The sequence below is a fragment of the Tiliqua scincoides genome, chromosome 9, assembly GCF_035046505.1.
Source record: "Tiliqua scincoides isolate rTilSci1 chromosome 9, rTilSci1.hap2, whole genome shotgun sequence".
Classification (NCBI taxonomy): Eukaryota; Metazoa; Chordata; class Lepidosauria; order Squamata; family Scincidae; genus Tiliqua; species Tiliqua scincoides.
This window is the reverse complement of record NC_089829.1, coordinates 9,851,281-9,863,573: the sequence shown is the minus strand read 5'-3', so window position 1 is coordinate 9,863,573 and position 12,293 is coordinate 9,851,281. Positions and strand designations below refer to the sequence as shown.

At 46.1% G+C, this 12,293-nt stretch overlaps 1 protein-coding gene across 4 annotated transcripts in view; it reads right to left on the bottom strand.

Moving 5' to 3' along the window:
- Window positions 1-481: 481 nt before the first annotated feature.
- FHAD1 (forkhead associated phosphopeptide binding domain 1) overlaps window positions 482-12,293 on the bottom strand; it is a 49,448-nt gene continuing 37,636 nt past the window's right edge. For 2 of the 4 annotated variants that reach the window (XM_066637818.1, XM_066637821.1), the window contains 9 exons: window positions 11,677-11,836; window positions 8,842-8,974; window positions 6,132-6,267; window positions 5,553-5,674; window positions 5,330-5,425; window positions 4,631-4,851; window positions 3,069-3,234; window positions 2,308-2,379; window positions 482-747 (listed from right to left, as the gene is read on the bottom strand). In XM_066637818.1, the coding sequence (XP_066493915.1) occupies window positions 649-747; window positions 2,308-2,379; window positions 3,069-3,234; window positions 4,631-4,851; window positions 5,330-5,425; window positions 5,553-5,674; window positions 6,132-6,267; window positions 8,842-8,974; window positions 11,677-11,836 (1,205 nt within the window). In that variant the 3' untranslated portion in view covers window positions 482-648. The remainder of the gene's footprint in view (window positions 748-2,307; window positions 2,380-3,068; window positions 3,235-4,630; window positions 4,852-5,329; window positions 5,426-5,552; window positions 5,675-6,131; window positions 6,268-8,841; window positions 8,975-11,676; window positions 11,837-12,293) is intronic. The other 2 variants (XM_066637819.1, XM_066637820.1) reach the window with 2 other exon arrangements.

Sequence of the window (12,293 nt, the reverse complement as noted above, 5' to 3'; positions counted from 1 at the left end):
GGAACTGGAGATGAACAAAAAGGGCAGAGAGCTGCTTTACTAAACCTTTAGGTGATTAATGTATCAACTAAAGAGGTTGATGCTTTCAGCCCTTCCACAATCACTTGGCTGTGTCACTATGGCAGAAAGGGGCTGCCTGCTGTCTCTATGTGATGCACTGTTGTGGCCTTGTCTCCTTCCCATTCAGCTCCATCAGGGCATGAGTCATTTGACCATGTCTCTGCATTGGATGTGACTGAAAGGTTAGGTTGCCTGCACTGAAAGAACACAACAAAAATTTTGTGTTTCTATAGAAATTCTGTGCTTGGCGTGCCTCTTCACATCAGCCTTCACTAAGCAGGAAGGCATTTTTGCCCCCAGATGTACAGAACACCACCAGGCTGGTTCAGACTGCAGTATGTGAAGGCCCCATTCACACATGCAAACCATCCCCAAAAAGACACCTGGTACACCTGCGAAGTGCTGAGAATTTATCCATAATTTTGTGTTGAATTTTCAATACATTTCTAATGATCAAGATAAAAGTGCGCACAATAAAACACATCCAGGAATGCGCTTTCAAAATGCAGCATGTTTAGAAAACGTTGCAGCTTTCCCCATATATACAGAACTGCACAAGCCTCTTTAGAGGCTTGGGAAGTCGGGTTCCTATGCAGGTGTGCTGAGAGGTTCACTTTTTGTATGGTCAACTGCTGGCCTTTCGACTGTCTTCTGATTGTCAGGGAATGATTTCTTCTTGACAGCTGTCTGTAAACACACCCAACAAACTAGTAAACGACACGGTTCAAGAAGTCAAACTTTAAAATTACACAGTGCCTGCCACTCCTCCTCCCACTTTCTGGCTTTGAGAAGCATGGGGTGGAAGATTCTGTTCTCTTCTTTTCGCACCCAGATGCAGATTTCATACTGCATCTACTATGGCTACTATCAAGCCATATATGCATAGCTGAGGAATGCATACATGACAGTCCTTAACAGTGTCAAATCTGGGATGAATCTGGACTGCTACAGTAGCCCTTTTACTTGTGGATCAGCTTACCATGAAGGAATGTATAGGAGCTCAGAGACACAGCTGCGGGACTGCAGCTGCTGCAGAAAGAAGTTTTGGTACACACAGGACACTTTGCATTTTGGTTTGAGTCTAAATATGATGATGCTAATTTTCTGCATGATTTTCTATATTTAAAAGATTTTAGAGAGGAGTGTGTTTAGTTTTCCGTATTCCTGTAGCTAGCAGCTGATGCCACAGGGGTGGGTAGACCTGGGCTCCAAAGACTTTTCCAGCTGTCTCGCCCATCCTCCCATCCTTTCACCCCTCCCTGCCCCCATTCTGCTCACCTGTCACCAAACTCCCCTGCTCTTTCACCCCTCCCCCTTTGTAAAGGGGCCCCAAAGAAACTTTGTACCTCCTGATAAAATTCCTCTCAGAGACCCTGTCTGGCTCCAGGCACTTGTTCATTTGTCCAAGAACAACAAACTGTCATCCTTTTCATTGAGCCCTCCTTTCACACCTCTGTCATCTAAAAGTCCTATTGCGTTTTTGGCTTGGGAATGGTTTCCCATTCTTGCTACATTGACACACTTCCTTGCATCTGGATAATCCAAAGTTTGCATACGGTCATGATAGCTGGTAACCTGTGATGGACTTCTCCTCCATCAGTCCCCTTTTAGAGGCATCCAGGCCAGGTGCCATCACCACATCATGTGGCAAGGAGTCCCACAGATTACGACACTTGTGTTCCTTTTAAATTAGTTAAGTTCCTGGTTTATGGGATAGCATTGTCTGTTGTTACATCCAAACAAGCAAACTATGGTTTTCTTCAAACCAAGATTACAAATTAGAACTAAACTCTAGTTTAAAGAGCAAGCTCAAATTACAGCTTGCTGATTTGGATGTAAAGGCAAACTAGTTTGTGCTAAAGAATAAGAGGCTAAATTAAACAGAGCACACAAAGGGGGAAGGAGGGAATACATGAACTTGCAGCTTGGTTATGTAATGTCAAACCAGAGACTGGCATGTGAATCCAATAAGGCACATCAGCACTCTATAGAAGGTTATGGGTTACAAATCATAGTAGGTATAAGCTCTTGGTTTTAGAGGCAAGCTGCCTCTGATTGCCAGATGCAGGGGAGGGCACTGGGACGCAGGTTGTGTCTGTTGTCTTGTGTGCTCTCTGGGGTATTTGATGGACCACTGTAAGATACAGGAAGCTGGACTAGAGGGGCCCTTGGCCTGATCCAGCGGGTGGTTCTTATGTTCTTACACAAAGCAGCTATTTGTAAAGTTTGTGAGTTGCATTTTCCTACCTTCCTATCTGCGAATTTTGGAGAACAGGCATAACAAGATGAAAAATCATTCCTCTTCTCCTCCAAATGATTCTAGGTGGAAACAGGATAAAAGGCAAGTCTCGCTTTGAACACTGGCCAAATTTCTAAGCTGCAGCCTAGACAGCCAGTCCAGTCCCTAAGAGTGCCTGGATCAGTCCGCATTGGATTTGCAAGAACGTAGCAGAAGATAGCTTGGAGTGGGGCAAGTTGCATAGATTTGTTGGCTAAGTAAGGTCACAAGTTGTCCCAGTGACTCATTGCCATTAATGATTGCTTTTCTGCAATCAGCTGGAAGAGGAATTAAAAACGGGGGTTTCTAACCATTAACTCCTGCAAGAAGGAAGGGGGGCTTTGGGAATGCCCACCTCTGCCTCCACTTCACTTTCTCCTCCTGTTCTCTGGCTTTGAAAAGCAAGCGGGGAAGGGAGTGGAAAACTAAGTGTGGCAGAGAGGCTATCTTCTTTTCAAGAATGAAGATGAGTTGGCTACTCTCCCTGGGACTGTGGTTATCCTTCAAGGTTTGGCTCTTTTCCATCCAGGGGACAGCACTTTTGCAATGCCACATCTTGGCTGCTGCCTCGACAAGCTATCACTGGGAACTCTGCCGCGTGGAGCAGGCTGCTGAGAAACACCAGCCAAGATGTAGAGGTTGCTAAACAGCCTCCAGACGTGTGGGGCATCACTCTCTACCACGGGGAGGTTTTTTTCCTGCCTTTCCACCTGCTCAGGGCAGTCCTTACCTTCCGCTGCTTAAGAGCCCTGTTCACTCTCTTCTCCTGGCTCAACTGCAATTTTGTCCTCCTCAGGTCTTCTTTGAGCAGAGCGTTCTCTTCAGCTTTCTGGTAGATCTTATCAGCCAATCTGGCCATCTCAGACTGACAGGCTTGCAGAGTCTGCTTGTTGGCCCTACGCAATGCAAGAGAAGGAGGCGAAAATTGGCTTTTGTGTGAACTACAATTTAAGGCTGAAAAAATCCTTCTGACATTTGTGAAAGAAAAAGGGGGGGAAAGACAGCTTTGCAAATAAGTTACTAGTCCCAAAGCTTGTCTGCCCACACATGTTTATATGTTAGTCATTTGTGGCACATGGGCGGCCTGAAAAAAATAACCACTCATGCTTGCTCACTCACATGCGCCTGTGACTCATTTGACAGGCAAGTGATAAACTGTACACTGCAGATGAGGAAGGACGAGATAAGCCAGCAAAACAGCACAGATGATGTTCTTCCATGCAACATCAAAGGCACATAGGAAGCTGCCTGATATCTAGTGCCAGTCCATTGGTCTAGTAGTTCAATACAGACTGGAAGCAGCTCTCCAGGGTTTTCAGGAGAGCTGGAAGACTTGTCCAGTCCTACCTGGAGATGCTGCCAGGAATGTAAGACTCCTTGGTGGAACTTCAGACATCTTCCTGGCCTACTTGCAACAAATCAGTTGGCAGCACATCTTTCTTTAGGGTGAGGTGGGAAGGTTATTGCCTTGATTCAGCTTTTCTTTAGTTCCATCCTCCTGTCATGCCCATACTGGAGGCTAGAAGCTAACCAGTGTCTACTAAGTCCTAATGCCTTACAGTAAGGAACCTCTCCCAATACTCTGCTCTAGTGTGGTTCTTAGTCATTTCTGGGGCTGAATGGAATGAACTTCAATTAGGGCAAAATACGCAAGCACCATGACAGGTGGTCAGATGCTGCACACACATTTTATCACATTTCACGATCAGTTGCAGAACAACAATCAACTTATTCAATGCAACATGCTCAGGGTCCTAGGTGGCCTCTCATCCAAGCACTGGCCAGACAGAGACTTGCTGAGTTTCCTTCTGAGGAGGGGAAGGGGAGGAAGGAGGAGTGTGGAGGGCTGCAGCATCTCTGAGAGTCTAGTCACAACTCTTCTCTCCATGCTTCTCCTCTTTTTTGAATACAGGGAGCAGCAACAGAGATGGGCAACCCCCTATCAATCCTCAGTTACCTTCATGAGTGGGCTTACCCTGACTACTCTCAAAGGGACCCTTGTTTGATGCAATTTTTCTGCAGTGTTTCAATTCCGTCTTTGCGAACTTTAAAAGAGTTAAAAGACAACCCAAAACCATCATAATGAAAAGAAATACAAAAATGGTTATTCTTTAAAGCCCAGGCAAATAAAGCCGCTTTGGAGCCAGCCAGCTAGCAGGGCCAGGCAATGGTCCCCTGGCTGCCTTATCAGCAAAAGCAGAAGCTAGGAAGGATGGGCCCTGGTGATGACATCATCAACTGGAAGATTCACACGGGAGAGCTGGATACTTGCCCTGGGGGCTGAGCCTGTACCTGAGCTGTCCAACGTCTCTGTCATACTCCTGCAGCAGTTCCTCTTTCCTTCTGAGTCGATTCTTTAATTTGCTGATCTTGTCAAACAGCAGCTCCAGGTCCTTCTGCCTCTGCGTCCCAACTTTCTCCCGTTCATCCTGGGGAAGGTATTTTATAGTCTGCGCCCCCATCAGCTCCTTCACATTCACCAGGCTGGCAAGATCCCGAATCAGGTTGAGGTACTGCAAAAAGAGAGCAAGCCAGTGACATGAGGGCCAAGTCCAAAAAAGGGAAAGGGCCAGCTTGTCTAGGAGGTCAACTGAGGTGGCCACCTGAGACAGTGCAGGGCACACACGTCTATCTGCCTGTCCACCTTCACTGCTCCTTCCTCTGCTCTCTGGATTCCCAAACACAGCCCCCTCACCTTACCTGGCAGCATGCCCACTGACACCACTCCCCCTCCTCTTCCACCTTCCTGGATTCAGAAAGAAAGAGTGGAACAGAGCAGAAGCGTAGAGGAGAGGAGGGGGGTGAGTTAAAGCACTCTATTTCACCACCCTCTCCTGCTCTGTTCCACTCTTTCTTTCTGAATCCAGGAAGGTGGAACAGGTGGGGGAGTGGTGTCAGCAGACATGTTGCTGGGTGACGAGCAGCACTGCCTCTGTCACTAGGTGGCCTCAAGACTGCATCTGACTTTAACATATCCCCTTGTTTTCATACCGTGTTCTCACTGAGGTCTAAAGCATCAGCCATCTCTAGCCTCGCAGTCCTCTCTATAGTCACGTTGGGATCTATGATGGAAGCACCACTCTGACGCTAAAACACAAGGACAACTCATTGGAATATAACGAAGTAGGAAGCTGCAGCCTGAACACACTAAACAAGACATCCCCATGTTAAAAATATGTCCTATGTCCTAAAAATATCACACAAAGTTGTTCACCTTATCAACACCCATCGTTGCTGTCGAGGGAAGCACTGATTCTTTCTCTGCTTTTCGGTCACTCTTCTCAGTTAGGCCTTTTTTCAGTACTATGAGCGGCTCAGCCATTTTTGCTTCCTCACCTAGGAGAACAACAAAAGATCTATTTCAGGAGCTGCTCTGTGGCTGCACTTCACTGCAACTGTGAGATTTTCATGATCAGAAGAGGGAGTCAACCCATTAGCATTTGTGTGGCACAGCTAGAGTTAGACAGGCAAGGCTGGTGAGATTTCCGTTCAGCCATGAAGTTTGCTGGGTGACTTTGGGCCAGCCACCATCACTAAGCCTAACTTGACAAATGTATACATACATGAGCTTAAAAGGGAACAAGACTGCTTGGGTGCTTCATGCTAGATCTGTGCAGACCACTGCCAGGGAACCGAAATGGAAATACTAGATTCCTTAGCACTGCCTCCCACAATGTAGTTGGTCCCCCAGAGCTACTCAGTACAACGACCTCAATCTACCCGATTCTTAGGAGAGCTGCACACACACACACACCTCATCACCAACAAATGCATTAGTTCATGTGGTGCTCACCCAAGGGGGGAACTTTTTCTAGCATTTTGATTCTTTTCCGTAGCTCAGCCAAGGCATCTTTTTGGCGGAGGATGGTTTCTTCGTGCCTGGAGCCTTTACATCTCGCTCCCAGGTCAGCCAGGTCCAAGGATGGTACCTAAAAAAAAAGAACACGGACTCAGTCTAATCAGTTTGTCTGAATAAGATGCAAGATCTTTTCCCTGGGTGAGTACCAAGAAAGGACTACAGCTCACTGCACATCTTACTAGGCCAGGGGTCAGCAACCTATGGCCCACAGCCCGGATCCAGCCCACTACTCAAAGTCATCTGGCCAGTGTAGAGCTTGATTTGAAAGGTGAAGTCTCCCACCCAATTTGCTGCATGCTGGACAGGGTATGGCAGAGCTGCCCTCCCCAGGCTTGCGGAGGGCATGAGCCTGTGCCTGGTGTGAGTGAGAGAGAGAGCGAGCGAGCAGTTATGGATAACAATTTGACCTGCTGGAATGTTCTGTCCCAACTCTAAGGTCTTAATTAATCTAACATTTTCAAATTGACAGTTCTTCCTGGAAAAAATCCAGAACAATCACGGACAATTCATGCTTTATTTTCTTTGGGGTGAATTGGTCATCAGTAGCTGACAAAAGACTTTATTTGCAAAGGGTCTAGAATTCTATGGTGTCTGCTCCCCCCACTTTCTTCCTGGTGTGTTTTGGCATACAAACCTTGAAAGAGGATGGAAGAACCTGACCAGAGTGCTCCATTTTTTTCTCCCACAAGCTGCCTTTCCAATTCTAATGAGCAATTATAGTAACACTTAGCAGTTACATACTTTTGCAGTTGCAAAGTGCTATAAAAATATTTGCCAATTACCTATCACAACATGCTTGGGTGAGAGGTACAGGATGAGAATCATACTCAACTTACACAGTGTAGGATAATTTTTTTTAAACGTGATTTGTTTTTGAAAACCAGCTGCCTTACAAAGGCTGCAATACTACATACACTCACTGTTGTGTAAAGCCCTGTGAATGCAGCTGGAATTGCTTCCAAGAAAATATTCATAAATATGCTTTGGCCTGGATGCTGGAAAGAGATTGTATGTTGCACTCCAGCTGCAGCAATCAGAGGTTGGTACGGCAGCAGGACTGCAAGTGCAACCATCCAGCTCTGTTCCCCTCCCTGACCCCATAGCTAGTTCCACTTAAGCCCTGTGTTCCAATTTGGAGAGAGCAGTGCAATGGCCCTGGGGTCCTGCTTCATCTCCCCATGTTGAGGAAGATCTCCGCACAGCACAGCTGGGCCTCAGAGAGGCTGGAATGGCCCAATCTCCAACCAAGGGGCAGACACCAAGGGTTGCTCCTATATTAGTAGTGGGGACAGGGTTGCCATACTGTGCTGGGAGGGGGGCTCTCACAACGGTTGATTCTCCATGTAATCCCTCATCACAGAATTACAAGACAAAAAAATAAGTGCAACAATAGCATTGGAAAAGTTGACAGATGACAAGTCAGCTCTCCTGACCAAAAATTGGTTCACGGGTTACAGATGACATCTGCTGTTAAGGGCATAAGCTCTGAACTAGGATATCTAAGGTTAACTCAGGCTAGCTCCAGGAGTTTGAGAACCAGGGTAAGTCTTTTTGAGGGTGGGATGGAAAGCAGCAATGCACTTCCTTAGGATCGCACCGCTGAGGGGGAAGGGGGACTGTTTTTTAACTTTATTTACTTGCTGACGGAGTCTGGGGGTGTGGGGAGCCCTGCGAAGCCCTCTGCAGGGCTCCCCATGGCTTGTAGATTGCTAAAAAAAGATTGCAGCCCACTTCCTGGTTGTGATTGCTAAACCATAAGTGGGTTGTGCTCATTTTTCTAACATTCTACAAGCCGTGGGGAGCCCTGCAGAAGGCTCTGCGGGGCTCCCCACACCTCTGGACCTTCGCAGCAAGTAAGTACAGTTAAAAAAACAGCCCCCCTTCCTCCACAGCAGCAGGATCCTGGGGATCGCATCGCTGCTTTCCCCCTGACCCTGCCCCTTAAAGGGAAAAGGGCAAGGGTTCTCAGGCTGGTGGTCACAACCAACCAGTTTGAGAACCACTGCCTTAGAGCCATTAAACACGAAAGACTTTTCAGACATTATCTCCAGCTGTGGTTTTCCAGCAATTCTCTGGGAGAAAGAAAAACAACCACACTGGCCAAACTGAAACTTCAATGTTTCAAAGAGGATTATGACCAGAAGCTGTAAGGCTGGCCCATCCATGAAGCAGTTAGTTCAGGTAGGGGAATGGTGGTGGTGGGGTTCCTGCCTCTACCGCTATTTAGGTGTTAAAAAAAAAGAGAGGAGCAGAGTGGAAGAGGAAGTTTTGAGGAGAGGCAAGTGTGAGTTACAGCATCAGGGATACTCAAGCCCACCAGTCTTCTCCATGTTTCCTTTTCTGCTGTGTTCCCCTTTTCAAATCTGGGAGGCAGAGGCAGTGGAAGGAGGAGTGGCAGAGGCTGGCATACTGCCAGAAAAGGGGAGGGAAACGGCACTTGGTGCATTGCCTTGTGCACAGGGAAGTTTTGGGGTGGTCCTGAAGAGCTGGCAGTAGTCTGGTGTCCTCATTCTCCTGTTCCCAGGAGAATCATTCTGGTGTGCTTCCACAAAGACCAATACCCCATCAGCAGAGGCCCCAACTGTAAAAAGCTTCCCTTGTGACTGGCCTACAACATGCCCCCCTCCCTTCAAGTGCCACTTGCCTTCCTGGCTGTAGGAACTTCATCAGGTGAAGGGGATCTTGTCTGTGTGGTCTTATGCTGCATATTTTTCTCAGGTTCACTTGCTTTTTCTTTTAACTCAGTCTTCAACTGTTTCAGTTTTTCCCTGCTGTTCCTGCAAACAAAAAAAGGAGAAAGTGTTGCTGCAAGATTTGCAAAGCTGATATCAGCACCCTTCTAACCCCCAAACAAACCACAAAGAGGGCCAAAGGCATTCAAGACCTCTTTGATCCATCTTCACCAATACTACAATTCGCAGCAGGGTTACAAAGGGCCAAATCCTATCCAACTTTCCAGCCCTGGTGTACTTTTGCCAATGGGGTGTGTGCTGCATCCTATGGTGGGAGGGTAGTTACGGAGGCCTCCACCGTGTAAGGGAATGTTTGTTCCCTTGCCTGAGGGCTGCACTGCAGCTGCACCAGTGCTGGAAAGTTGGATAGGACTGAGCCCAAAGTTTTCTCCAACCCTGCATCTGATTTTCTGACTGGAGATATCAAGCATGGAACCTGGGACATTCTGTTTATGTTCTACCACTTAACTCTGCTGGTTAACTGTTCCTGGTTTATTTGGAAACTCCAGCTAGAATGTATCAAGATTGCTCAGTTCAGATGTCATGACAGACCCTAGCTTCTTCTAAGCTGGAATCGAAAATAGAATAATTTCTTCCCATGTGGGGGATGGGGGAGTACGCATGTCTGAGGCTAGGAAACATGTGAAACCAACTCAGTCCAAGCTACCTGTGATGTATAAACTGGGCCAGCATTTCTCAAACTGTGGGTTGGAACCCACTAGGTGAGTCGCAAGCCAATTTCAGGTTTCTCCCCATTCACTTCAATGTGTATTTTATTTTTAATATATTTAGACTTGATGCTACCATGATAGGTGACTGCACTTTGAACAGGCTTCTGTGTATATGCTTTTAACAATGATAGTCAATGAGGCTCATTCCCAGATAAGTGTGGATAGGATTGCGGCCTTTGAGATGTTTGGAGAATGATTTTTAAACAGATCAGCAACTGCTTGGGAGGGTTAGGAGGGTTTGTCTTTATTTTAAACAAATGTTTAAACTTATGCTTATTGTAGACTTTTAATTTACTTAACTGATTTGATTTTGTCATATGGGGGAGTTCAAAATTTTCCCTGCTTGATGATGTCACTTCCGGCCATGACATCACTTTCAGGTTAATGACATCACTTCTGGTGGCTCCTGTCAGACTGTCATTCTAAAAAGTGGATCCCAGTGCTAAGAAGTTTGAGAACCACTGAACTAAGCCAATGTATACCAAACACTTGAAACACCCCAGAAATGCTGAGCATTTAGGATTACAATATTTAATTGATTAGGTTAATTGATCCATTGCAGGCACTCCCCAATTCATGTAAAAACTGTGTTCAGGAAACCCCTACATAAGTTCAGTTTTATGTAATTCAGGAGTATGCAAGAGGGGCCATCCACACTCACCTCTCTGGCAGTCACTCATTTTGCTCTGTAAGCTAGCACTGATCCCAGTATGCCCTGTGATTTCTCCTTTGTTTAAAGAAAGAGCGGAGGAAGGGGTGAGACTGTGGTGGAATAATCCCAGTTTACGGAGCAAAGAAGGTGGCAAAGGCTGACAGACTTTTACAGGAGTGGCGACCACAGAGGGCTTCTCTTGCACAGCCCACACTTGACACTTTACACAACCTTGAAACTGCACACATTGAGGGGTGCACTCATTTAAATCCTCTTGAAGACTGAAAAGGGATGCCCCAATTAATTTTTTTTTCTTAATAAAAAGATTATTTTTAATACAAGTATTATGAAAACTACAGATGGCCATCATAAAAGTGTTTTCAAATTTAATCAATGAAACATTAATTGACTAACATCCCAATCCTATCCTTGAGATATGCCAGTATATCCCCACATGTGCTGGCACAAGGACAGCACCGCCAGCTTAGAAGTCTGCCCGCCAATGGGCTCGTCACCAACACTGGCACAACGCTAGAAAAATGTTGCACTGACATAGCTTGGATGTAACTTGGATGCCAGCACGACTCCACTGGCGGTAGAGCCCAAAAGGATTAGTTGTCTTTAATTGGAACACAATCCTATAAGAATTATTATGATTACTATCTTAATTCTCAAGGCTATGTTCTCTGAAATATGTTGCTAACAAGAGACTCCATTAAAAAACAACTGTATTCATCAATGTTCTCTGGAGCAGGGATTATTGTTATTGTTATGTATACAGCACCACCAATGTACATGGTGCATTACACAGAGCGATAAGACAGGTTCCTAGCCCAGGGGGTTTACAATCTAGATGCTGATGCAAGAGAGACAATGCGGTGTGGAGGAGATGGAGGCAGGAGCAAACTGGGGAAGCAAATGCAATTATCTCACTCACACATACTTAGCTTAGTTACAGCAGGGAACAGGAATGACTCCATGGAAAAGGTGGACCTTAAAAAGGGAAGCAGGAGGAAGCATCCCACAGATAAAGCAATCATTTCCACACAAAAGCAGTTCCAAACATAAGGAGCAGTGAGGGAGAACTTTGAGGAAGCAGGATATCTTCGGGCAATTGAAAGTGGTGGAAGAAGAAGGGTAAAGAGCACAGCCTGGACTGCAGCAGGAGGTGAAGGCTAATCATGAAGAAGGGTAAGGTGAGGGAGGAGTTTCAAAGTAAAGACAGGATGGTGTGCTGGATCTGGCAGTAGACAGGAAGCAGTGAAGGGATTTAAGAATTCTAAATGAACTTAAGAAACTGTCCGGTACTCTGGCTGAATTGCTCCTGAACTCGCCCATGGCTCGTATGGCCCAGCAGTTCCTACCTTAATTCTTCACTTGTTGTTTTGAGATCCGCATCCTTCTGGTCCACAAGCCGAGACATCTCATACAGCTTCTCTCGGAGCATGCCAAGTTCGTGCTCTAAGTTGTGGATGAGACTTCGCTTCTGCTCCAGTTCCATCTTTTGTTTTTCATTGAGTTCTCCTGCATAAAGAGAATTCAGAGTAAGCAGTGACTATATTAGCAATAGATTCTGTAAGATAAAGGAAACACCCCAAGGTTTACTATATACCCAGATCACATAGCTCATGTCAACATATCCCAGGACACATAAGGTAGAAATGATGAGCTCTGACCAATTCTTGAACAGTTTGGGTTCAAAAACACCTATCACCATCTCCTAACTATGGTTTGGTGGCTGAGGTCATCTTAGAACCAGGTTACCTTAACAACTCTTTCTGCTCCTGTAAAGTCACTCAAGCCTTGAAATTATCCTCTGGTGGCCTCCTGCTGCCCTTAGAGATGTGGCATGTGAGCCTGAAAGGTGAGCCTTTTCTGTGATGCCACCTAGATTGTGGGACACCCTTGCAGGGGAGATACACCACCTTTATTCCCTCTTTGGGCTTAGAGCAACACTAAAGGGCCATCTGTTTAAGCACAA